Source organism: Tenrec ecaudatus, chromosome 12 (assembly GCF_050624435.1).
Source record: "Tenrec ecaudatus isolate mTenEca1 chromosome 12, mTenEca1.hap1, whole genome shotgun sequence".
NCBI lineage: Eukaryota > Metazoa > Chordata > Mammalia > Afrosoricida > Tenrecidae > Tenrec > Tenrec ecaudatus.
In genome coordinates this window covers 76,722,616-76,747,846 of record NC_134541.1, presented here as the reverse complement: position 1 = coordinate 76,747,846, position 25,231 = coordinate 76,722,616, and the positions used below count along the sequence as shown (strand labels likewise).

General features: G+C 37.2%; 1 protein-coding gene across 4 annotated transcripts in view; it reads right to left on the bottom strand.

Moving 5' to 3' along the window:
- Positions 1 to 25,231, bottom strand: part of ERCC6 (ERCC excision repair 6, chromatin remodeling factor) — a 112,182-nt gene that overhangs the window by 58,078 nt on the left and 28,873 nt on the right. For 3 of the 4 annotated variants that reach the window (XM_075564170.1, XM_075564171.1, XM_075564172.1), the window contains exons 5-7: positions 22,725 to 23,427; positions 6,972 to 7,100; positions 1,057 to 1,215 (exon numbers count right to left, since the gene is read on the bottom strand). In XM_075564170.1, coding sequence (XP_075420285.1) covers positions 1,057 to 1,215; positions 6,972 to 7,100; positions 22,725 to 23,427 — 991 coding nt within the window. The remainder of the gene's footprint in view (positions 1 to 1,056; positions 1,216 to 6,971; positions 7,101 to 22,724; positions 23,428 to 25,231) is intronic. The other variant, XM_075564173.1, reaches the window with a different exon arrangement.

Here is a 25,231-nt window from a genome sequence, read left to right as displayed (position 1 = left end):
CTTGCTGACTCAACTACAAAACATGGACATTCTTTCAGAAATGTCTCCAGATTGAACTACTAAGTGGCTAAGGTTTCTACAACACAACAATGTGGTAAATAGCTTGTTGTTCCTTCTTATATATAACCCCACTGTAACCCAAGGAGTTCTTGATTTCTGGCTTAAAAAGAAACAGTCTACATAATTTAGTCAGAAACATTTTTTACAAAAACGGATGTACAGAAATAGACACCTTCAACACAGAGAACCTCACAGTAATGCAATATAAAGTATTTCAATGCAATAATGAATTAACTCAGATTCAATAAATGCTTATTACTTAGGAACACTAAGGTCCTACTAGTTTGTTCACATTTTAAAAGAAAACAGTGATTAAAACTTAAGCAAAATTTTCTTTTTTCTTTGAACAGCCATTTATGCGTTGGCTTTAAAATTTTATAAATTTCTCAAATATTGTAGAGGGGAGTAAAAATCATACTGCACAGTCTATTTTAGAAAATAACCTCATTTAAAAAAGAAAAAGAGCTATACATGCCAAAATGAATACTGATTACAAAAGAAATTCAAGAGAATGACTCTTCCAAAGCTCCAACTTTCCCCATGAATAGACTTTGCACTTATGTAATACTCACCGGGTCTCTTGCCAGAACAAATATTTTAATGTAAAATTTAATAAATGGAACAAAAGTTATTATGTCTAATTTAAAATTCCATATTGTATAATCTATTGATATTAACATAATTTGGTTTGTAAACAATCCATTGGTAAAAGCTAACCTTAGACATTGTATTGACCCAAAATATCTAGTGGGGCTCATCTGCAAAATGAAGCATCAATGCTTGGAATTCATTAAAAGTGTTACATGTTTAATTTCTCCTGCCCTACAGCTCCATTGTCTCGTAAAAATTTTCCTTTGATGTCCCCCACTAAAAGAATTAAAGGAATATTGTAATTGAAATGTCATCAATAATTCACAAGACCCTCCTCCACAGCAATACATCTGATGAAATATTAATTGAGCTCCACAGACTGACAGTCTGCAGAGGAGCACTTGCCTGTAATTTGAACCACGAGTCCTAATCTTGCTGTAGCTCAGACCTGCCAAGAAGGCAATTATCTGGATGGTCTTGCCCAATCCCATTTCGTCTCCCAGAATTCCTCCTACCTGCTGGCAGTGCAATTCCCACAGCCACCTAACACCTGTCTGCTGGTACCTACAACAACAAACACCAACAAGAAAAAAGAAAATAGCAAATGTTGGATAATACATAACAGAAAGTACTCATGAATTAATCATTTGTCTAGGTTCTAGTTCCAGTCATAGCAACATGCCGGATGTGTGTTTTACATGAGTATTATATTTATAAGGTCATACATTTTTGATCACCTAGGCATAAAATCACAAATTTTTCTTTACAGAGCGTTAACACGTTTCTAATTAAACTGATGGATGGGGTAGTTAGGGGGCTATTTAATTTCTTTTTCAACATTAGAAATAGCTTAGTGAAGTTATTATCTTCTATTCACTATCTTTCTGAGGAAGGGGACAAGTAATTTTAGTACATAAAGTTGCATTAATTTATCCACAAAAAGGAGGCATTAATGTTTATTTTTGCAATCTGACTAGTATCAAAATAGAAAGACAGACGACACTGCAATTTACAGCTTATATTGTTGAAAAGCCACTTCAAAATCATATTACTCTTACATAAGAAAAATTAAGTTTTAAGGTAATAAACCAGTTGAAAGACACATTCTCAAAATTAGTGCTTAACAAAAGATTTTTATATTACAGATACAACAAAGAAGTGTTTAAAGACAACAATACACAATGAAATAAAGGATAAAGGCTATGGAAGGTCTTTGAAAGGGTAATTTGGAAAAGGGCTTGTAAATATTTTAAACCAAAACTTGATTATGATTTTGTCATAAACACAAAAAGATCGGCATGATCAACATTTTAAATAAGGACTTATAGGAATTATATATTTCCCCTCCTTAAAAATAGGTAACACAGGACTAGTATTTTTCTTTCTCCGCCAAAGCACCAATATTTCATGCCCTACAGGAAAATAAAAAGGAGTACTGAAAAAATGTTTTCAAAGGCAAAGGGGAAGAGTTAGCATCATGAAATAATATGAGATTTATTAGCCATTTTAACAAAAACTATCTAAGATGAGATATACTTAAAAGACAATGAAAGCTAAAGGATTATTTTTATTTAAGACAAGTCTAAGCATTTGTTGTTTTACCTTTGAACTCACAGTTATCTGTTCCGTGGCATATAGCCTCAAAGGCTCATTTTGGATTTCAGATCACACTGAACTAGTTTTACTTGATTTCTTTTCTCAGTAAAGATGCTACAATTAATGAATGCCCCCTACTCTCGATATTTGAAAATCAATTTTGGAAGTCTGACTGCATCTACTGCCATTAAATGAGAATCTGCTGCTTACTAAACCTGCTAAGTATAATTTACACATTGGGTATGCAACTTGGATACAGGATTGAAAATCAAAACAAAATTATGCCCAGTATGTATAGAAGATCATTAATTCAGGGATGGCAGGTTTTTCAGTACATGGTATGTAGCCAGAGAGTAACGGTTACTATTTAGGAGGCACTAGGCCACGTGCTTTGGATACAGCCTCACAACAACCCTTAACAGATAGTCAGCCCATTTTATACTTAAAGAAAGGAAAATTCAAAGGAATTTAAGTACCCTGCCAAAGGTCATACTGATAGAAAAAGAACAAGTTAGAATTCAAACCCTAACCAGCCCTATTCCAAAGTTTACTTTGGAGATAAACTAGACCAGTGGTTCTCAGTCAGGGGAAATTCTCCTCTCTTATAATGTAATTGGCAATGTCTGGATACTTTTGTTTGTTAAAAAATAGGAGGGGGTACACTGATGTGGGAGCTGATTAAAAGTTTAGGCTGTGGAATACAAAGATCTGAAATGTAAAATCCACCTAAGTCCCAATTTTTTTAAGGGAAAAAAATTAAACATTTCATAACTTGGTCTGCTGTGTGTTCTACCACCTCCATGGACATATTTGCAAGATAGGTAATACACATATGTAAATGTCCTCATTATGTTTTTTAAAAACTTAATTTGTCAAAAAACATACTAACATGTATCTAATTTAAAGATGTAAACATTTCATAAATAGATTAATACTAATCTAGTAGTATTTGATACCATATTTTTCTTTTATAATTAAGATACTTATTATAACCATGAGGTAGAAAAAAAACAGCAGAGAGTCCCTACAACCAAAAATTATCTGGCCTAAAATGTCAAATGTGTGAGGTTGAGAAACTCTTCCCTCGAACAAATGCAGAACCTTGGCTTTGGAAAAATACAGACTTTACAAAGCTTTCCAAATGGCTTTGAGGTACTATCAGTTTCCAGAATCACTACATTCTACGCAACTGACATCCATTCCCTGAGGTTCACAACAGTGGTATCAGCTTCTCTGGGCAGAGCCAAAACCCCCAGAAAACTCATGCCATGGAGTCAATGCTGGCTCATAGCGACCCCTGTGGGTTTCTGAGACTGTCACTGTTGACGAGAGCAGAAAGTCCAGTCTTTCTCTCATAGAACTGCTGGTGGTTTTGAACTGTGAACCATGTGGATCACAGCCCAACATGCAACCTCTCCTCTACACCACCAGGCACCAAACTACCTCCCTCCAACAGGAGCCCGAGGCTTTTCTGTGTTCATTAAAATAGGAAGGGGTGGGAGAAAAGATAGTGAGAAATCATAAGCGGTACAAAAAGACAGGTGCAGTAACTAGAAAGAGTCCAGGAGGGAATTGGGACATTTAGATACTATGTTATATACGAGAAAAGTTAAGTTTGTTGGTTGTGTTTCTTCATCTACAACTGTAATGTATATGGATTTTCAAACAGCACACAACTGTGTTTATAATAGGATGATTAGCACTAAATAAATGACTTTAAAAACACCCTCCACCCACTTTTCCTTATTTAACATTTTGTATATACAGTTGATTACAACTCACAGTGACCCTAGAAAACAGTAGAACCACAGGGTCACACCTATGGGTTCCTGAGACTGAATCTTTACAGAGTATTAAGTCTCAACTTTTCCTGGTGGTTTTCATGGTGGTTTCGAACTGCTGATCTTGCGGTTAGCAACCCAGTGCATAACTCACTAAGCCACCAGGACTCCATGCAAAAAATGACTTACTTGGCTAGGGTCTGATGCTCAGTTGTTTGGCAGTTATGCAGTTATGTAACTTGACAGCTATTAAATGATAAAATATAGCAGTTATATAATTATATAACTTGGCAGATGTGTAATGATATACTCATCCTACATTTTGTGATCTGATGTGCTCATGCTCCATTTTCACACAATACTGATTTTCATATAATGACTTGGTCTTTTAAACCTAAGCATGTTATTAAGTGAGTATGTCTGCTACATAATACCGTTGTCATATCACTAAATGGAAAACTCCAACAAGGACCCTGTACAAAGGTGGGAAATGGTGGCCTTTTCTTTCTATCCGTGACACAAGATGGCTCAGAGAAATTCATTTGCACATTGGACCTTCCAGACACATTGTTGGGTATGTATGCATCCTAAGCTGAGTCATTAGGGAATCTGGATTCCAGTTCTAACATTGCCACTGAGTGGCTGGCCTTACTGCCTTAATCTCCTAGTAAGACACACAATAGAACAAATACATGGCTTAAACTAAAATGGGTTTTAGAATCTAATTTTCAGAACCTTTGGGATACAGATTTTTAAAAATCACTCCTTAAGAAAAGTCACAGATTCTTACAAGCTGTTGTACAATAGTAAAGAAAGTGTTGAACTCTGCTACTCTCATCACATAACCAAATAACCATGGACAGCTGGTACAAGTTTGCATTGTCACATTAATCCAACGAAAAGTAAAGCCAACTGACTGAAGTTTGCTACTCAACTGTTTAATTATGGAAAAGAATGACTTTGATGGATAAACTTTCAATAACGAATTTTAAACATTATCTTGCAGAAAATAGCACATAAATAGATCATTTTTACCTTCCAACTCCCTTGAGTACAATACACTGTTCATTTAATTCCAAAGAGTGGTTATTATAGTAAAAATACATTTACAGTGTAAAATTAAATTGGCTTAGGTAAATACTAATCACAAAATAAAAACAGCAATCCTATTAATTTTTGATATAGCAGAATAAATCAAAGTTTTAATACTTATAAATATTTAAAATGGTTTTTAGACATGAAAAGAAAATAATTTCCAGGAAGGAACAATTAAGATTAAATTTTAAAAAATCAAAAACATGCATTTGTATGACCTCAACAACAACTCATTGCCACTGAGTCCATGCTGACCCATACAACCCTACAGGACAGGGAAGAAGGACCTCTAAGGGTTCCCCAAACTATAACTCTTAACAGACGCAGAAAGCCTCATCTTTCTCCCTAGGAACCACTGGTAGTTTTGAACTGCTAACCTTGCCAGGTTTTTTGCATTAACTACAAAAAGGTTAACATACTGAATTCCATCTACCCTTAGTAAGCAATGATTGGTTCTATTAACTGTGAATCTTCTTTGTGAAAAAAAACTTGGACATTTAAACAAAAATACACAATCTATTTGACTCTGAAGGATATTTGACAAATCCCTTACTATACATTTAGAAATAACTTGTCTTCACTAAATTAACGTAACCTATCATTTGAGTATTCCTCTCACTAGCACAAGACTGACACTACTTGGACTGTTCCTTAAAAGGAAATCACTTTAGAGAAGATGAGAAGCGTTGCCAATAAATGTTGTTTTTATTTACTTTTCCTAATTAATTTTCATCTGGGAGAAGCAATTAAAAAAACCAGCCACCTCTCTGAGCTATAAAATGAACAGTCTGCAAAAATTAGTCATGTGATTCTAACTTGAATTCCTGGCGGTTCTGTTTGTTACAGCAATCCAGTAAGTCACTCCTATGTTTAGGATTCAACTTTCCTACAAGCTTAGTAGAATAAAATAATTACCCACTACCACTACCTTGCTGCCCAGACAAAATTTAAAACTATAAAATAAGCTCTTTTAGAGGTAATAGAAAAACATGTCACTTTTAAATAGACATTGCACTAACTTAGAATATGGCTGACAGCTGTATCTCAAAAGAAATCAGTATCTTAAGCCCAACTACCAATTGATAATACAAGAGACAGAAGCTACTTAACAGTTTAACTTCCAGTACACATGTAAGAGGGTAAGGTTTCCTAAAGCATCTTGTTAAGTAAATCCCATGAGTGACACGATTGACAATGTTCTTCGGTGTTTACATTCATCACTGAAAACTCATCAGCTCAGGGATACACTACAAATGCAACATCTAACAGGAAACCTTGTCTCTACTATGCTTGCCACTTGACAACTGAGACAGAGCTTAACATAGCAATTTAATCTTGACTATGCTTGAATACATCCTCATTTTTTAATATTAGAACATTTACATAAAATAATAAGATACACATTTGGTGAACTCAAAGGTATTAAAACCTTAGGTATACTATAAGGCAACTAGAAAATAATCTCCCCAATTGTTTGTTTTTAATTTACATGTAAAAGTTAAAAGTTTCTCCAATATTGGCTTTATTATTAGTCTGATTTACAAATCAGAGGTTGGTCCCACAAATAACAACCAACAAAGTTTAAATATAGAGTATAAAGTATATTGTTCTTAGTCAATCGAAATAAGTCCACAGATTTGTGAGTTGAAAAACATAGCCAATATACACGTTAGTCAATTTATTATCTAATTTTAATGAACCATGTGGTTAAAATATCATTTCACAATGTCTTTATTTGCAATAAATTGCTGCAAGTACCTGAAAGTAACTATGGTGCAGTTCCTAAAACATTAATTTGTGCATAAAGGTTTGATGACTAACACACAAAGCAGAGCACACAATACTTACTTAAAGAGCTTTCTGAACAGGAAACCCGGCATTTTGAAACCTTCATCAAACTCAGCATCACTGTCCTCAGAGTTGTCTTCCAGCTTTAGAGATTTCTCCTTTTCTTGCAGTCTTAGCTTATTCCATTTCCTACATGAAAATGAAAATGTTTCCATATTTTAGTCACAAAAGATTTTTAAAGTTTTAAATTACAAAAATTGTCTTTCAGGTTTTTGCTGCCATCTTTACCCAAAACACTGATATACAGAGAAGGAAAACAATGATCACTTCCTTCCTTTTTTATTCAATTCCTACTTTAATCAGCAGAGCTACTCTAGGAATATTTCGGTAAGGCCTCGTTGTATTGTCAAAACCACTTGTGTCTCTTCTGGCACAGCCTAAGGGAAATTTTTTCTAGATCTAAGACATATGAGCTGAGTTCGACAAAAAAAAAAAAAGTGCAGCGAGTGTTTCCATATAATTAAATAGCTCCAAAATGGCAACAGAGTGTAACAAAAAGTAAATCAATTTACTACTTACTATTTCTGTGCTAAAGATATGATAGTAATGGTTTGGTGATTACTTAATTGGTACATAGTATAAAAGTACTGATATTACATTACTTAGAAAAAGCATGCTTTTCTTGCCCCACACACCTTATTCACCTGGTCTTAATCAGTGCAACTTCTTTTTGTTTCCACAAATAAAGAGGGGCATGAAAGAGCAGCAATTTGACATAGAAGAGGTGCAGGAAAAAAAGGAGGTGCAGAAAAAAAATGAGGGAGGAACTGTCAGCCATGCAAACAGATGAGTTTGAAAAATGTTTCCAAAAATGGAATCACAGGTGTGACAAATGTAGCAAGTGTAATGGAGAGTAGTTATTAGGAGATAAAGATGTTTTTAAAAAATATTTCAATATATAACTGAAAAAAATCTATTTTGGTGGCTACCCCCTCATATAAGAAACCCTTTATCTGCTATTGACTACAGAAGACTACTGAAGTATCTGAGGGAAAGCAAAGGAGACATGGAAAGGGTAACATTGTAGAAATGAACCACATACTACTCAGTTAAAGGTACGGTATGTCTTCTAGTTTCAATTTCAAAATGAAGACCAAGACAAAACAGGTGACTGAAGCTCCTAGAGGACCTTGAAAGAAACCCTCTGATTCAAATTCCTACCTTGTTAGAAATGTAACTCTTCCAAGTAACAAAACTAAACAAAAGATCTAAGACTTAATTTTGAGCAGGAAGAAAGAGCTTGGTCACGGGCAATGTAACTGAGTGTTATTACTGACACCGAATGAAAGCCCACCATGATAGTGGAAGAACGAGGCGAGAAATAGAATACAGGCATGTACATATGTAAATGCATTTATCTGAAACAATAGGGAAATAGATCTATGTACATATATTTAGTTTTACGTTAAGGAAACCATGTAAGCCACTACAAAAATGATTGCATTCCAGAGCCTTCCCAATGCACTTCAAAAGAAGATTTAAAAAAACAAAAACAAAAAAACTCTGCATATTTATTTAGCTAATGGATGACTAAAGGTGGAGGGGGGAGATCATTAATGTCTACAACTATCTGAATTATAGTGAAGATAAATCACTCCAATAGAATCATATACACACATTAAAGACAGAAAACATCAAAATTAAAAGCCACATACATGTGTGGCTCAAGCTAAAAGAGATTCTTCTGTTATTGAAAGCAGTGATTCCTCAAATGGCTTGTGGCCAAAATATACCTGACTGTCTAAGTACTGCCCACTGAGAAGTGGCTCAGCACTAAAGCGCTGGTCAACAAAAATAAGCCATGCCCACCACCAGGAAACCAGAGAGGAGGCATGTTCCCTTGCACACTGGGAGATATCCCCATCCTACATCTGACAGGATTTAATTGTGCTTCTGTTCACAGGTTTGCCCAGTGACAAGGCAAGCCAAGTTATCTGTCCTGCCAGAAGATGTACACAGATGTAAACAGAATGTGGCCCAGGCAGTAAAGACAAGCCAAAGCTCAGTGCCTAGACTCAAGACAGTGTGGAATCAAGTCCTAGGGTGACCGCCTCAGCACCTCAATTTTCTCAGCTGTGAAAAACGCTGACAACAACACCTACTTCTCTGGGTCTAGTGGACAAGTTATTAAGTGGCCACGTATAAAGCACTTAGTATGGCCCCCAGAACACAGTACATGCTTAATGAGCCAACAAGCTAGCACTGTTCCCAAGTCCTCAACTTTTCTGCCACTGCTATCCCATGCTTAAAGTTGGAAAGGTGATACAATCTGCATATGAGGGTTACAATCTCTATCAGCAATGCTTGGCAGACTTATCTAAGAATACACTTGAACAAAAAAGAGGATACGCTATCAAATGGATACTCAATACATTATTAATATGAGCGTGATCATTGTACAAATGAAGAACCCTAGCTTTCAGAAAGTACCTTCTGCAATATGGAAGCTAAAAATTCCAGAACAAATTTTTAAACAGTAAGTTGCCATAAAATGAAGTATGGTCTGTAACAAACTTACTGAAGGCTCTAAAACTGGTTAGGCGTGAAGTCAAACAAGATGGGTGTACAACTGATCTCAACATTGAAAAACAGAAATGGCCCTGAAATGTCTAAGTTCTGTTATTTTAGTAAGTAATCCAAATAATCAACTTGAGGAGAGGCACTAAGTAGTCCAACAGGTACATTTTTAGAAAAGGACAACTTTAAAAATGGTTTCCACTCTCCCGCGTCAAAACATCTATGTATGTAAGAGTCACAGATGGCCTGACGCTTACTGGCAGATGCTCCAACTCCTCCACTAACGCCCCCCAGCCCCTGCCAACTCCGCAAGCAGCCACCTGGAGAGAAGGCAGTAGTAAATATATAAGCTTGTAATTCAAATCGAATGTAGGGAGAGAAAACACTCCCTGGCTTTCTACAATCCTATAGGAATGCAAACCTGGCCCAGCCTGTGGGAACTGGGGCTGATTTTGCAATGATGCCAGCAGTATCTCATGCCAGCAGTATCTCATATTAAGGACCAGACAGACAGCTAGTAACATGCACTGCATAACCACCTGAACTGCAGGAGAAACAACACTTCCTCCAGTAGTAAGCTGTTGGGGTGTCTATCAATGAAAAACCAACATATGCCTGAGAATCAATTACCACTGTCCATCACTGCCCCATTTACAGTTGACTTATTATAGGAAAATTTCCAGTATTCCAAGGAAGTTCAAAATATAACAAAAGCAAAGCATAGCTTGTTGCTATTACACAACATGTATGTGGCTTCCCCATCTCTATACATCTGCACACCTTGAGGCCCTCGGGCCTCCACACTAGCAGTGGTTCCAGATGAAACCTTCCCTAAAACAGCCCAGAAAGTTAGGCATTCTGTCTCCTAAGTTCCCTGAAAGCATTAATCTTCTCAGGTAACCTGAAGGATGCTTGGTAACTCTACCAGAACACTCGTCAAGTCTTAGCGTGTTTTAAAATCCCTGTCTCCCCCATTTGATGAAGAGTTACTTGAGAAAAATGACTTACTTCATCATTTATATGCCTAGGTATTAGTATCATGTCTGCATCAGTTATTGTTGTTAGTGCCATCGAATCAGTTCTGACTGAAAGCAGCACAGCAGAAAAAAACGCTGCTTGGTACTGCGCCATCTTCACAGTTGTTCCTATGTTTGAGTCGACAACCGCAGAAACAGTGTCAATCCATTGCCTTGAGGACCTCTCTCTTTTTGGCTGCCCCTCTACTTTACCAGACGCGATGTCTTTCTCCAGGGACTGGTCTCTCCTAACAACATGTCCGAAGTATAAAAGGCAGAAGTCTCACCATCCTTGCCTTAAAGGAGCCATTTGGCTGTTTTTAGAGACAGATCAGTTTAACCTTTGAGCAGTCCATGGTCCTTTCAATATTCTTTTTCAGCACAATTCAAATCAATTCTTCGTTCATTATTCAATGTCCCACCTTGCACATGCATATAAGGTGTCCCTTAGTGCTCAAAGTAACATCTCTGCTTTTCAGTACTCTGAAGAGGTCTTGTCCAGCAGATTTAACAAATCCAACTCATCTTTTGATCTCTTGATTGCTGCTTCCGTGAATATTGATTGTAGATCCAAGAAAGACAAACTCCTTGACAACTCTAACCTCTTCTCCAATTATTATGATGTTACCTATAAGTCCCATTGTGAGGTTTCTGGCCTACTTTATATTGAGTTGTAATCCATACTGGAGGCTGCAATACTTGATCTTCATCAGCAAGACTATCAAGTCCTCACTTTCAGCAAGCAAGTTGGTATCATCTGCATATTGAAGGTTATTAATACGCTTTCCTGCAATCCTGATGCTACATTCTTCATACAATCGTTTCTCTGATGATTTGCTTCGCAAACAGAATGAATAAGAATGGTAAAAGGATACAGTTTTGTTGCACACCTTTTCTGATTTAAAACCACGCAGTATTCGCAAAACTGCCTCTTGATCCATGTGCAAGTTCTGCATGACTACAATGAAGTGCTTTGGAATTTCCATTCTTCTCAAGGTTATCTACAGTTTGTTATTATGACACAATTGAATGCCTTTGCATTGTCAATGAAATACAAGTACACATTTTTCTGGTATTCTGTGCTTTCAGCCAAGATCCATCTGACCTCAGCAATGATAATGTTTGTTCCAGTTCCCTTTCTGAATCCAACTGAACCTCTGGCCACGGCCTGTCATTGTAACTCTGGCAACCATCATTGGATGAACGTCAGCAAAATTTTACTTGCATGTGATATCGATGTTATTATTATGTAAATTGAGCATTCTTTTGGGTTACCATTCTTTGGAATAGGTACAAATATGGATTTCTTCCAGTTAGTTAGCCAAGTAGCTATCTTCCAAATTTCCTGGCATAGAGAAGTAAGTACTTCTAGTGCTTCATCAGCTTGTTGAAAATTTCAGTTGGTATTCCATCAATTCTTGGAGCCTTGTCTTTGGTTAATGCTTTCAGTGCATTTTATTGCTTTCAGTTCAGTTTGAACTTCTTCCTTTAGCACCATTGTTTCTTGTTCATATGCAACCTTCTGAAATGACGGATTTAGACTAGTTTTTTGGTACAATGACTTGGTGTATTCTTTCCATCTTCTTTTGATGCTTTCTGCATCATTCAACATTTTTCCCATAGAACCTTTCAATACTGCAACTTAAGACTTGAATTTTGTGTTTCCATAGCAGACAAAAAAACAAACAAACAACAAAACACTGAATAAATTAAGTTGATAATTTGATTTGGCAATATGGAAGGTGCCAGAGACAGGAAAACATGGCCTAAAAGTGGTCACAGTGGGCCACCAAGAACAGAGTTCTGGAAATTTCCTGTCCATCTCATTTTTTATATTTTCCTAATCAAATGACGTATACTACACGTAGCTGTACAGTTGTGCCACTGAATAAACATGGCCAATTGCTCTCCAATGAATGACCAACAGGAAATGACAACTGCAGATTGAATCTACTGAAAGATTAAGAATAAAGAGTCCTACAAGTTTTTCCCAAGAACTAATTAGGGTAACTAGACAAAAAACTTCAACTTCTTATGAAATAACTTTTCTTATAATAGAAGAAAAGTAACCTTTAAATAACGTTAAAGTACATACACATGAATTTTGTGTATATAAATTTTCCCCCAAAATGTTAGCACTTCATATTTTCTAATCCACATTTGTAATCTAAGCATAACTGCAATCAAGTAAAATAAGTGAAAATTTCACAATAACAGGTTGCAATTTGTATAGTCTTTGCCAGACTGATGGTGGCTAATTATAAGAGAACCCAGTAATACACACAGATTTCAAACACCCACTAAGGAAGGACACTATGGACCAAAACTCAAAATCAGAAAGCAGATCAGGCTTAGCTGGGTTGGATAGTGATGGACAGAACCCCGAAAACCCAGACCGTCAGCTATCCTTCAAGCCTCAAAACGAGCTAACTCCCATAGCTCAATTTTCAGTCACACAACAGATAGGGCTTTACGAGAAACAATAACACAGGCCTTAAACTAATCAGCCACTGAAGACCATTTGCCCAAGGGCAAAGTTCTGAAGTTAGGAAAGAAAGAAGAATGGAAATAGAAAACGGAGGGAGAAAGTGTGATAAGTGTTACATTGTGAACATTGCAATCAATGAAATGAAACCAAAATAAGTATGAATTGTTAAGTGGAAAACTAATGTGCTCTGTAAGCCTTCATTCAATTCACAGAAATATAAATTTAAAAATTATAATGTAAAAGATCCACTGAGAAGAAAAATCAGAGCTAGACAGAAAGTTGCATTACAGTAAAATCTAAGTATGTATATTAAACTACAGAAAAATCAGTTGATATCACTGCACTTTTACCTCAATCTCAACATGATCCCAATAAGAGGTTCTAATGAGAACCAAATGGAATGATAATTATAAAACACCTTTAAAACTATTTTATACTAGCTAAACATGAGATGCTATCAGATACTTATTGGTAGCATATCATATAAAGATAAAATTAAGACTTTTTTGTTAACTATAGGTTAAATGTGAACAAATAACAAAGGTCAAGACACATACAAGGTCAAGACACATACTGCAACCTCAAGCAAATATAGGTTCACCTCAAACTGAGGAAGGCAGCCATGCCACTCTATCCTGATACTAGTCAGTATGGATCCAGAATAGGAAAAGGTCTAGAAATCAAGCCATACAAAGAACAACGAAAGTATTTGGAACAGCTACCTGAGAATAAGGAGAACGTTGAAGAACTAAAATGCAACACTGGCCTATCTACACTTACAAGCACGGAATAGAGTATGAAGTTTTTGTATCCGCTAAGCTGATGTCTAGAGTCCAAGGTGCCTGTATCACCGCTTCCAAACCATGAACACTGTATTTTATTCATTTAGATATTTTGTCACTATGTGGGCCTTAATTATAAGAAATGTATAAAAAATTATCAACTAGACTAAGTTTATAACAGCAAAGGCTTTGGTGTGCACAACACTAATCGTCACTCTGCTTTTTACTTTCCACATCTACAAGGATAATGCAAGTCTTTGGTAGCAGTGGGTTTAGGATAGTTGCTATGAATCAGGATTGACTGAATGTCAGTGAGTTGAGCCAAGTTCATCTGAAAGACATATAAGACCAAGTATTGGACAGGATGTAGAAAAACTTGAAACCTTATCCATTACTGGACGGAACATAGCATGGTACACCTACTATAGAAAACATTTTGGAGAATGGGGAAATAGATCTATGTGCATATATTTATAGGTTTAGTATCAAGGTAGCAGATGGACATTGGGCCTCCACTCAAGTATTCCTTCAATGCAAATATACTGTGTTCCATTAAACTGGCATTCCATGATGCTCACCTTCCCTACATGATCGCTGAAGACAAAGTGGATGCATAAGCAAATGTGGAAAAGAAAGCTTGATGGTGCCCGGCTATCAAAAGATATAGCATTTAGGGTCTTAAAGGCTTATAGGTACACAAGTGGCCATCTAGCTGAGAAGCAACAAAGCCTACATGGAAGAAGCACACCAGCCTGTGTGATCATGAGGTGTTGAAGGGATCAGGTATCAGGCATCAAAGAACAAAAAAATCCTATCATTGTGAATGAGTGGGAGTGCAGAGTGGGGACCCAAAGCCCATCTGTAAGCAACTGGACATCCCCTTACAGAAGGATCACAGGGAGGAGACAAGCCAGTCCGGGTGCAGTGTAGTGTAGCAACGATGAAACATACAACTTTCCTCTAGTTCCTAAATGCTTCCTTCCCCCCCCCCCACTATCATGATCCCAATTCTACCTTACAAATATGGCCAGACCAGAGGATGTACACTGGTACATATAGGAACTGGAAACATAGGGAATCCAGAACAGATGATCCCTTCAGGACCAGTGGTGAGAGTGGGGATACCAGGAGGGTGGAAGGAGGGTGGGATAGAGAGGGGAAACCAATTATAAGTATCTACATATAACCTCCTCCCTGGGGGACAGACAACAGAAAAGTAGGTAAAGGGAGACATCAGAGTGTAAGATATGACAAAATAATTATAATTTATAAATTATCAAGGGTTCATGACGGAGGGGTGAGAGGGGAGGGAGGGGGAAAATGTGGAGCTGATGCCAGGGGCTTACGTGGAGAGCAAATGTTTTGAGAAAGATGAGAATGATAAGGGTAACAATTGTACAAATGTGCTTTATACAATTGATGTATGTATGGATTGTGATAAGCATTGTATGAGTCCCCAATAAAATTATTTTTAAAAAAGATTTTGGCAGTTCTTCAGAAAGTTAAACAAATAATTATTATTTATCCAATTCCACTCCTAGATATATATACCCCCAAAGACTTGAAAGCAAGCACTTAAGATGTTTGTACACCAATATTCACTGCAATATTAGTCATAATAGTCAGAAGGTGAAAAAATTCAATGTCTAATAAGATAATGTCAAACATGTTGGCATAGTGGTTACATACTGGGCTCCTAACTGCAAGGTCAGTAGTTCAAAAATACTAGCTGCTCCATAGGAAAAAGATGAAGCTTTCTACTCCTGTAAAGAGTTAGTCTTGAAACCCTTAAGGGCAGTTTTGACTTAAGATAACCTGTGGGCCAAGTCTACTACACCATCTCCTCAGTCTCCTGGTTTTGCTGCTTCTGCTGTTGTCGAATCTCTATCACTGTTACTTGCCATCCCTGTGGTTGCTACTCTTTCTGTGTCTCCTGGGTCCAGGATCCCAATACAAAGGCCGCACTCTACTGCTCGCTCTCATTCATGGTGATCGGGAGGTGGCCCTTTCCACCACAATGATGATTCTTTTGAAGACCAGTGGGATGACAAAGCTAAGCAATCCCCTCATTATGATTCCATACACTTTATTTATATTATTAGTGAGATATCCAATGCCCTTAGTGGGCCATGTGTACCTAATTTGCATAGCTGTAAGCAGTCATCTGGCGAGAGTTAACAGAATCATGATAAGAAAGGCCACATAAAAGCAACCTACTACATTTGTTTTACTTTGTTATTGTGGTGTTTCTATAAGTGCTTTCCGTATAGGAAGTCCAGGATAGGTAATCCTATAGAGATAGTAACTGGATCAATGGACGCTTAGGGGGTGGCAGGGCAGGTTGGGGAAATGAGGAGCCAATAATGATGAAGAAAATGTTCTAAAGCTGATTGTGGTGATGACTGCACACCTCTTCTTGACATATGTATATGAATTATATGCCAATAAAACTGTTGGGGGCGGGGAGCAGCAACCTACTGCACCATAGATAGTGAGTTTCTGTTTAGGTTTATGAAAAACGTAAAGAGAGAGTAGCAATGGTGTGAACAAATTGCTGAGCATAATTAATGCTGCTTGTATTGTAAAAATGAATCATACCCTTTAAATGGTTAAACAACAACAAAAAATAAATTAAAAGAGAAAAGGTATTTTTCAAGCTCCCTAGAACTGTCCTTTTTCTCATAATGCCAAAGTGTCAGTAATGTCTTTTAATTGCCACAAAGTAAAAACAATTGTCAAAGAGCAAACAAAAGTCTAAGACTTCTTTTAAATTTTATTTTTAAAATGTCAGTGCAAAAGATTAAAGGAGAAAAGATTACTTCCTTTGAGACCTCAATCTGCCTGCGTAAGGAAAAACCCACTTTTCACGAGCCGGTCAGGGTGCATTACAGCACGATGAAACATACAACTTTTCCTCTAGTTCTTTAATGTTTCCTCCCCACTCCTCCCCCCACCCCCCGCCACTATCATGACTCCAGTTCTACCTTACAAATCTGGCTAGACCAGAGGATATACATGGGTACAGACAAGAGCTGGAAACACAGGGAATCCAGGACAGATAAACCCCTCAGGAACAAGAATGAGTAGCCATACCAGAAGGATTAGGGGAAGGTGGAGTGAGAAAGAGGGAACCGATCACAAGGATCTACCTATAACCTCCTCCCAGAGGGATGGGTAACAGAAAAGTGGGTGAAGGGATACATCGGTCGGTGTAAGACATACAAAAATTATAATAATTTATAAATTATCAAGGGCTCATGAAGGAAGGAGGGAGGGTGCGGGAGGGAGGGGAAAAATGAGAAGCTGATACCAAGGGCTCAAGAAGAAAAATATTTTGAAAATGATGATGGCACCAAAAGTACAAATGTGTTTGACACAATGGATGGATGCATGGACTGTGATGAGTTGAATGAGCCCCCAATAAATGATTTTCTAAAAATCCATTTTTCATTGGACACTTGTAAACTTTACCAAGGTATAATAAAATTGGTATAAAGTTTCTTGACTACATATAATCTGGAATGAACAATCACATAAGATACACTTAACATCAGACAAATCAATGTATGCAATAGCTTACAGCATCTCACAAAAAGGAAAACTATACATATTAATGGGAGCAATAAAATACTCAATGGCAGTGACTTTGGTTTTTTTTTTATTAAGGTCATATAAAAATAAATAAAATGAACATGCCCTCTCCCAAATGTCAACTCCATACTGAACTGCGCAACATTTTGAAAATGATTCAATTGCTCTGTCTTATTTCTATGTTGCAAGGGTCACCAGCTTCATAGAAGTGTAACTCTGCCCTGACTGGGAGGTAAAACAACTGTGTATCATACAATTACATCATTCTTAATGTAGGATAAAATTTAAATATCAAGATCCTTCTCCATATATTGCCACATTCATAAAAGAAATTCTACATCAGAGGAATAGTGAGTACAATTTGATTTTTTAAAATTTAGTCAAGCAAAAAATATATATATATTCAAGCACAAAGCTGGGTATTTAATAAAGTTTGCAATTCTGTAGTGCAATAGGTTTTTCTCTTCTAGACACTTAGGAATCCCTTACAGATTAGTCTAATTTGCTAAATTGAGATACTCTGTGTTTTTGCTTTTCTTATCTGCCTTTTTATGGTCTAGCTGGGTGAGCTTAATTGGCACATACTAACAGATGAAGCACCCTTAGGTAGGCCCCAGAACTTCTGCAGTAAATGAAGACTGATGCTGACAATTACGCAATGGAACTGAGAGAAGAAGGTATGTGCAGAGCTAGAAGAGCGGGGTTTTCAAATCATTGTATTAAAATTTCTGGAACAAATTTAGGCTCATACTGTTATTAAGTTCAGATGTCCAGAGACAGAGAGGTGTTGAATCTCAAAGAGTAAAATCAACTCTACAATGTAATTTGGCATTTGTCAAACTATAACCTTTGCCAAATTATAACCTCAATGTCCTGAGTCACCACCAACTGAAATAACATAATGAAGAATAGATGGACCACCACCAGTGCAGAGAGGGTCAGGCGTCAGCTCTAGACAAAGAGGAGAAAGAGACTTCATAAGAACTATGAAATTGAGACAATTTAGTTCCAAATTTCCAAATCTACTAGACTTTTAACATTGCCCCTACTTGACATGAGTTCTCACAGCACCTGAAAATGTTCAGCCTTCTTCCCAGAATTCCACATACGCAGCACTGAACCCTCAACAACAGGTTCCAGCTCAGCCTGCCACAGTAGCCACGGTGCTCAAGTGGGAGGGCACTGAAGATGGATTTGCCCAAAGGATTAAGCCGTGCAACTATTAGAAAATACTTTGTAGTATTTATATCATGTGGAGATTTCCCGCAGTCCAAAGTAAATGTACAATATAGATAAGAAAAATCTTTAGGATGAAAATATGTGTTAAAAGCTAGTTACAACAGGCCCAGATGACACATGAGCATGATGCAAATTCTATCTTCATTCTCACCATACTTGTCAGGTCTTCTAGACTCCCTAATAACAAACAAACAAAACTTACTCTGATCAAGCTAATGCCAACTCACAGCAACTCTACAGAGCAGGATAGAGCTGGCCCAATGGGTTTCCGAGACTGTCACTCTCAAACAACTCCCAAATGTCTGGGTTAGGATTTTGGGTTGGTTTCCCATCCAGGGAGGTGGAGATGGCGATGGCCATGTGCTGTCTTTTGGCACCACCTTGTGGTCACATCTAGACAATGGCTATTCCACCAAATTCAACAAATGGAAGAATTTTGGCTTCAAATCCTTCTAAGAGCGAGAAAAGTAGACAAGGTCATTAGCTTCTCTGAACCTTATATAATTGAGATATTACCTCACAAAACAATATTTACCTAAATGGTTATTGTGAGAATATAAGTTTGAAGAATTGTGACAAAAAGTGTGTTCAGTTTATTAAAGCAATGAACACAGAATCAAAAAGTAAAATGAAATATAGAAAAATAAAAAATAGAAGACTAGGTAGTTTTAAAATCTTAATATTGTCATGTTTTCATACACAAATCAAATTGATACTTTGCTATGATCTCACTAATCCAATGTCCCAAAAAATTTGAGATCAAGCACCACCTACTGAAACAACTTTTCTGAACTCTCTAGTGGGTGAGAGTGGGAATTAACTCCAGCAGGAATATCAAACTGACTGTGGGCTAGAGTGGACAAAAAAGCATGGTAATCCTCAAACAACAATATCTTCACTAACAATTCTTCCTAAATGCCTAAGAGGTTTTCTGAATGGGAAATAAATTGCTAGGTGTCATGAAATCATTTAAGAATTTCGTGTTTCTTTTGAGTCATCTTTCTTTGGAATGGGCACAAATATGGATCTCTTCCCATCAGTTGGTCAGGTAGCTGTCTTCCAACATGGTTTGCATAAACAAGTAAGTCAGTGCCTCCAGCACTGCATCAATTTGTTGGGACATTTCTGTTGGTGCTCTGTCAATTCTATGAGACTTGTTTTTCACCAATGCTTTCAGTGCAACTTCTTTCGATATCTTCAGTTCTTGACCTCTTAAAGTGGCTAAATGGCCACCAACTCTTCTTGGTCACTCTATGTATTCCTTCCATCCTCTTTTTGATGCTTTTCTTCATTGTTCGATATTTTGCTCATAGAATCCTTCAATATTGAAAGGTGAGGGTTAATGTTTTTTGAGATATGCTGACCATCTTCTTTCCTTTTGGCTACAACTTCAGGTTTTTGTACATTTCATGTACACCTTAAGTTTTCATAATAGGCTTTACTGGGTTTGGTTTGTCATGGGTTATATTTAAGCAGGTTCTTTATAACTGTGAACTCTCTGTATAAAGAAAACTAACATAAAGAAAGTAACATAATATAAAGAAGGGTGGTGAGCAGTTCTAAAATGTTCTGAATATGCTTCTCAGTCCTGGCCTTTTTTCTTTTTCTTTTAGTGAGCCCATTTCCAAAGAGTCAGAGGAGATTTAATTAATACAAGTATACAATGCGGATAACTGCAATTTAGAAGACTTCATAATCAAGCTATCAAATTTTAAGAGTTACGGTATTTTGGTGGCAAGTAGAATTATTTTTGTTTCTGAAATTTATTTGAAGTTTTAAAGTAACGTCAGGCAAAAATTTTACAAAAGGTTTATAATAGGAATAAAAACCATTTTATAATCTTAGCATTAAGAAAAACTATTGTCATGAATTCAAACTAAACCCTTACTTAAAATGCCATCAAAATAAATTGCTCTTGATCAAAACACTGATATAGGTAAACTATATTTAATATTGAGCCAATTCAATTAAAGAATATGTTTTCTAAAATCGATAACTTGAGATGAACACTTTTATTAATTTTCTAAAGTAATTAAGAAAAAACACATGAGTATTTGTGCCATACTCAATTTTATCAATCTTAATGTGCAAAATAACTTCAAAGCAGCAATGAGAAATGACAAGTTTAAGTGATTCTTCAACTTTTTTTCTACATAAGGTAGCACTAGAATGTGAATGCAACACCTCTCAGAACTGAGCATGGGTCAGTTCATTACGTCTGTGAATTATTTTCTTTAAAGAACTATGCTGCACTTGAAGAACTTGCTGATGAAGATCAAGGATTGCAGGCATCAGTACAGATTATGACTCAATATAAAGAAGATCAAAGTGCTCACAACTGGACCTACAGGTAACATCATAAATGGAGAAAAGGCTGAAGTTGTCAAGGAGTTTGTCTTGCTTGGATCCACAATCAATGCGCATGGAAGAAGCAGTCAGAGATGCAAAGACAATGCAGTACACTGGGGAAATATGCTATACAAGATCTCTGTGAAGATCAAGCAAGGATGTTACTGTGAAGATCAAGCAAGGATGAGAACTAAGGTGCGCCTCACCCAACCCACAGATTTCCAACTGCCTCATAGGCATGTGAAAGTTGGACACTGACTAAAGATGAATGAAGAAGAATTAATGCATTTGATTTGTTGTGGTGGAAAAGAATACTGAAAGTACCATGAACTGCTACAAGGACAGACCAAGCTATCTTGGAAGAGGAATGGCCAGAATGCTCCTTGGAGGCAAGGTAAGGCTGCTGAGAGTTCATTTCACATATTGTGCACCTGCTGTCCCTGGAGACAGACATCATGCTTGGTAAAACACTGGAGCAGGGACAAAGGGGAAGGCCCTCAACGAGATGGATGGAGACAGTGACTACAACAATGGGGTCAAGGACAGCAACAATAGTGAGGATGGCGCAGGGCTGGGCAGTGTTTCCTTCTGTCGTGCACGGGGTCACTCTGGGTTTGACCGCCTCCATTGCTCCTAACAACAACAACATGCTGCATCTACTTTTAAAATGTTATAGAATGTGGATGGCAAAATGGGCAGAGAGTATCAGCAGTTGTAAAGAACTGAAGGGTAAGAGAGGTAAATCTTCATGTACTGAAGCTGGTAGAAAGCTATGATAAATACAATAAACTAGGTCTCCTCCCTCAATTTCCCATTGAGAAATAGAGAAAAATGTTTAGGATTATGAAAAAGCCATCTCTAGGAACAAACATCAAAGAATATTCTGCTACTAAAGCCAAACAGATTTTTTTTTCACTCTAAACTGCTTAGTAAGTGACTGCATATGACATAACAGGTGCCGGTCTACCATTCAACAGAACCAGTTGAGAAACCGTTAAAACACATTTTTATGGCTCACAAAGAACAAAGTAATACATAGCACTGATTTTTTTATATATATTTATCTTTTCTTATACATTACCTTTATCATATGCTGACAAAGTCAATGACATAAAAGCAGGGTCAATCTCTGGTATAAAATCAAGGGTTTAAAAGAAGCATACACTGTACAGTAGAAGTACAGTAAAAAAAGGAAGCTGACATTTTACCCATAAGTAAAATGAAAAGGAAGTGCATACTATATTCCTTAAGTATAGTTTTGGCACGGCAGTGGTTTGATTCTGTAGATCACTACTTTATCAAAACAAAGAAGAACTTGAGAAAGCAAGCTTTTCTTTCATATACTAAATCTGAAATAAATTTTAGCTTTTTGAAAGAATGTTCTCAAAACAATATACTTTGCTGCTTTGAAAGAAAGCCAACTGTTTCATTTCCCTGAGCATTATTCAGGGCAACATTCTCAATGTCAAAGTCAATCAGCTCAAGTCTCACTCAGGCCTCTGCTCCAGCCTTTCTTCTAAGCGTTTCTTCCCCTAAGCTTTGCCACCACCACCCCACCCCAAATGTGAATGAAGACTTTGAAGTATAAACCTTGTTTGAGGCAGAGGACTCAGGGTCTCTGCTGGTTCCAACTGCCTAAGGCTACAGAAAATCAGATACAATAGGGGGCTAAAAAACTCTATCTACAATTCTTATTTAATCATAAGTCTGCTGCCTGAGACAAAACAAGTACTTCCATCTTTCAATCTGTTTGCAATCTTTGCAGACTGACCTTAAGCGCTGCTTAAAATAATCTTCATCTCCGTCATCTCGACATCTCACTGTTTTACGACCTCCCCCACTTCCTCCTGCTGCTTCAATTTCTTCTTCAGAACTTGGTGAAAATTGTTCATCAATCTCCTGCACTGTGACTTTTTTCTGCTGTTTCCGACCCCTGAGCAGAGGTTTCAATTCATAATCAACACTTTCAGACAGGTCGGACTCAGCCACTTCTTCCTTCTCCTCTTCCTTGGGTACAAAATCAGACTCGTCACTCTGGGAGGCTCCTTCTTCCCCCTGCTTATCTGCTTCTAGTGAGTTTTTCCCCTGTGGCAATCCTACTTTCCCTTGGAACTGAAGAGCCCTCTTCTGAAGTTTCTTGATATGCCTTTTCAAGCGCTTATCTGTTTTTGAGAGAATTTTTCTTCTCTTGTTTTCATTTAGTGTTTGATTCAACTCAGAAGTAGCTGACACTTGAGCTTTTCTCGTTGCTCTTTTATTACAAACCTTCTTTCTTTCAAAAGACAGTTTTGCTTGATCTGCCAAATACTTTTCAAAGCCTGATACTTCATTGAGCATTAGTTTTCTAGGTTTCTTCTCCAACTTCTGAGGGATATGGGTACCAAAAGGTGTCATCTGTCCCGTGCGGATGAGCTCCTCCCAGGCAGTCTCCTGAGCAGGCATCAGCATGCTCCCCAGGCAGGATGGTCCTGGCTCTGCAAGAACAACACCACATGAGCAGAGAGTCAGTTATTCAGTACACAGTAAACCCATTGCTGTAGCAACAATTCCAACTTATAGCATCACTATGGACAAAGCAGAACTGCTCATAGGGGTTCCAAGGCTTTAAATCTTTACAAAAGCAGACTGGAGAGCTTTCTTCTACAGTGAGGGGTGAGTCTGACCACATCTTCAAGACAGCAGTGAGCACTTAACCACTGCACCAGAAGGGCTCCTTTCAATATATACATATCAAAAACAAACAAACAAAACAAACCTACTGCCATGGAGTCAATTCCAACCCATAGCAACCCTAGATAGGGTTTCTGAGACTGTAAGTCTTTAGCAATCTCATCTTCCTCTTGAGAAGTAGCTGGGGGGGGGAAGGGGGGAGTTGAACTGACTGTGTGGTTAGCAGTTCATTTCTTATCCCACATAAAATTTTTCCTTTAAATCATTAATGTACCAGAACATAATAGATATGGAAAGTAGAGTGCAATTTATTACAGGATAGACTGTGTTATTTTCAAAATAATCCTGTTCAGATTTTCCAATACCCTTTCAGCAAGATATGCCATTTTAATATCCTCCCCTGTGCATCCAAAGACAGACTTATTTAGTGATGGCTCCTTTACCAAGGTGGAATAGCCTATGCAGATACACTCTCCCAAATTTTCACATCATTGCAAATACTAGCATTCAAATGGACCTGATTTTAAAAGGTGAAAGTACACACACATGCACCTAAATAGGAAATATAAACATTAACTCTCAATATGGGAGTTAACAGTACATGTAGCTATATAAACTCAAATTTAAAATTCAGTTCCTCATTTCTATTGCCTACATTTCAGGTCCGTAACAGCTATGTGTTCATACTGCAGCTACAGAACATCAACATGTAGTACTTCCATCACTGAAGAACAGCCTAACCGGCCTCACTGTTTTAGACAAATAGGGAAATTATGCCCTAATAAGTATAAACCTGGTGCAGTATCAGTTTCATTAGTGGGGATTAATCTCTGGCAAAGTTACTTTACCATATCACAAAAATACCAAAGGAACTAATAGCTTAATGACAAAGAATTCATATTCTAAAATATCAGATTCTTGTATACTAATAATGCTGCAACCAGATTTTCATGAATCCATCAAAGTGCACAAATCATAAATGTACAGCTAATGAGTCATCAGAGAAAACATACCCACATACCAGCACCCACATCAAGAAATAGAAATCACCAGCAACTCCAGGTGCCTGTGGTGTCCCCTTCCACTTATCACCTCACCCCAAGAGTCATGACTATGCTGCCCAAACATTTTAAGTGTAACCTACCTTTGAAATTTTAAAAATGGAAATATCTGAACACTTCATGTTTAGCTTCTTTTACAGAAGCTTTTGATATTTTTTACTTGTTGAATGTAACTGTAGTTTATGTCTTCTCACTGTTGCTAGTATTCTATTATATGAATGTACCACAATTTCCCCACTCTACTACTGATAGGCACTTGGGCAATTTCCAGGTTTTAACTACTGAGAACAGTGTTCCTATGAATATACTGTGAGAATATATGGATAACATTATATGAGCTAGTTAACCTTTAGTTTAACATATACTGTAAATTGTTTTCTAAAGTGGTTTGTTAATTTTCAGTTGCATCAGCGTTGAAGAGTTCTAGCCGCTCCACATATGTTTCACGTCATCTGTGCTCTTGTGGTGTATGTGCAGTGGAATCACACTGTGGCTTTATGCACTTCTCTGATGACTAATAAACTTAAATGCTTTGAATGCTGGTCAA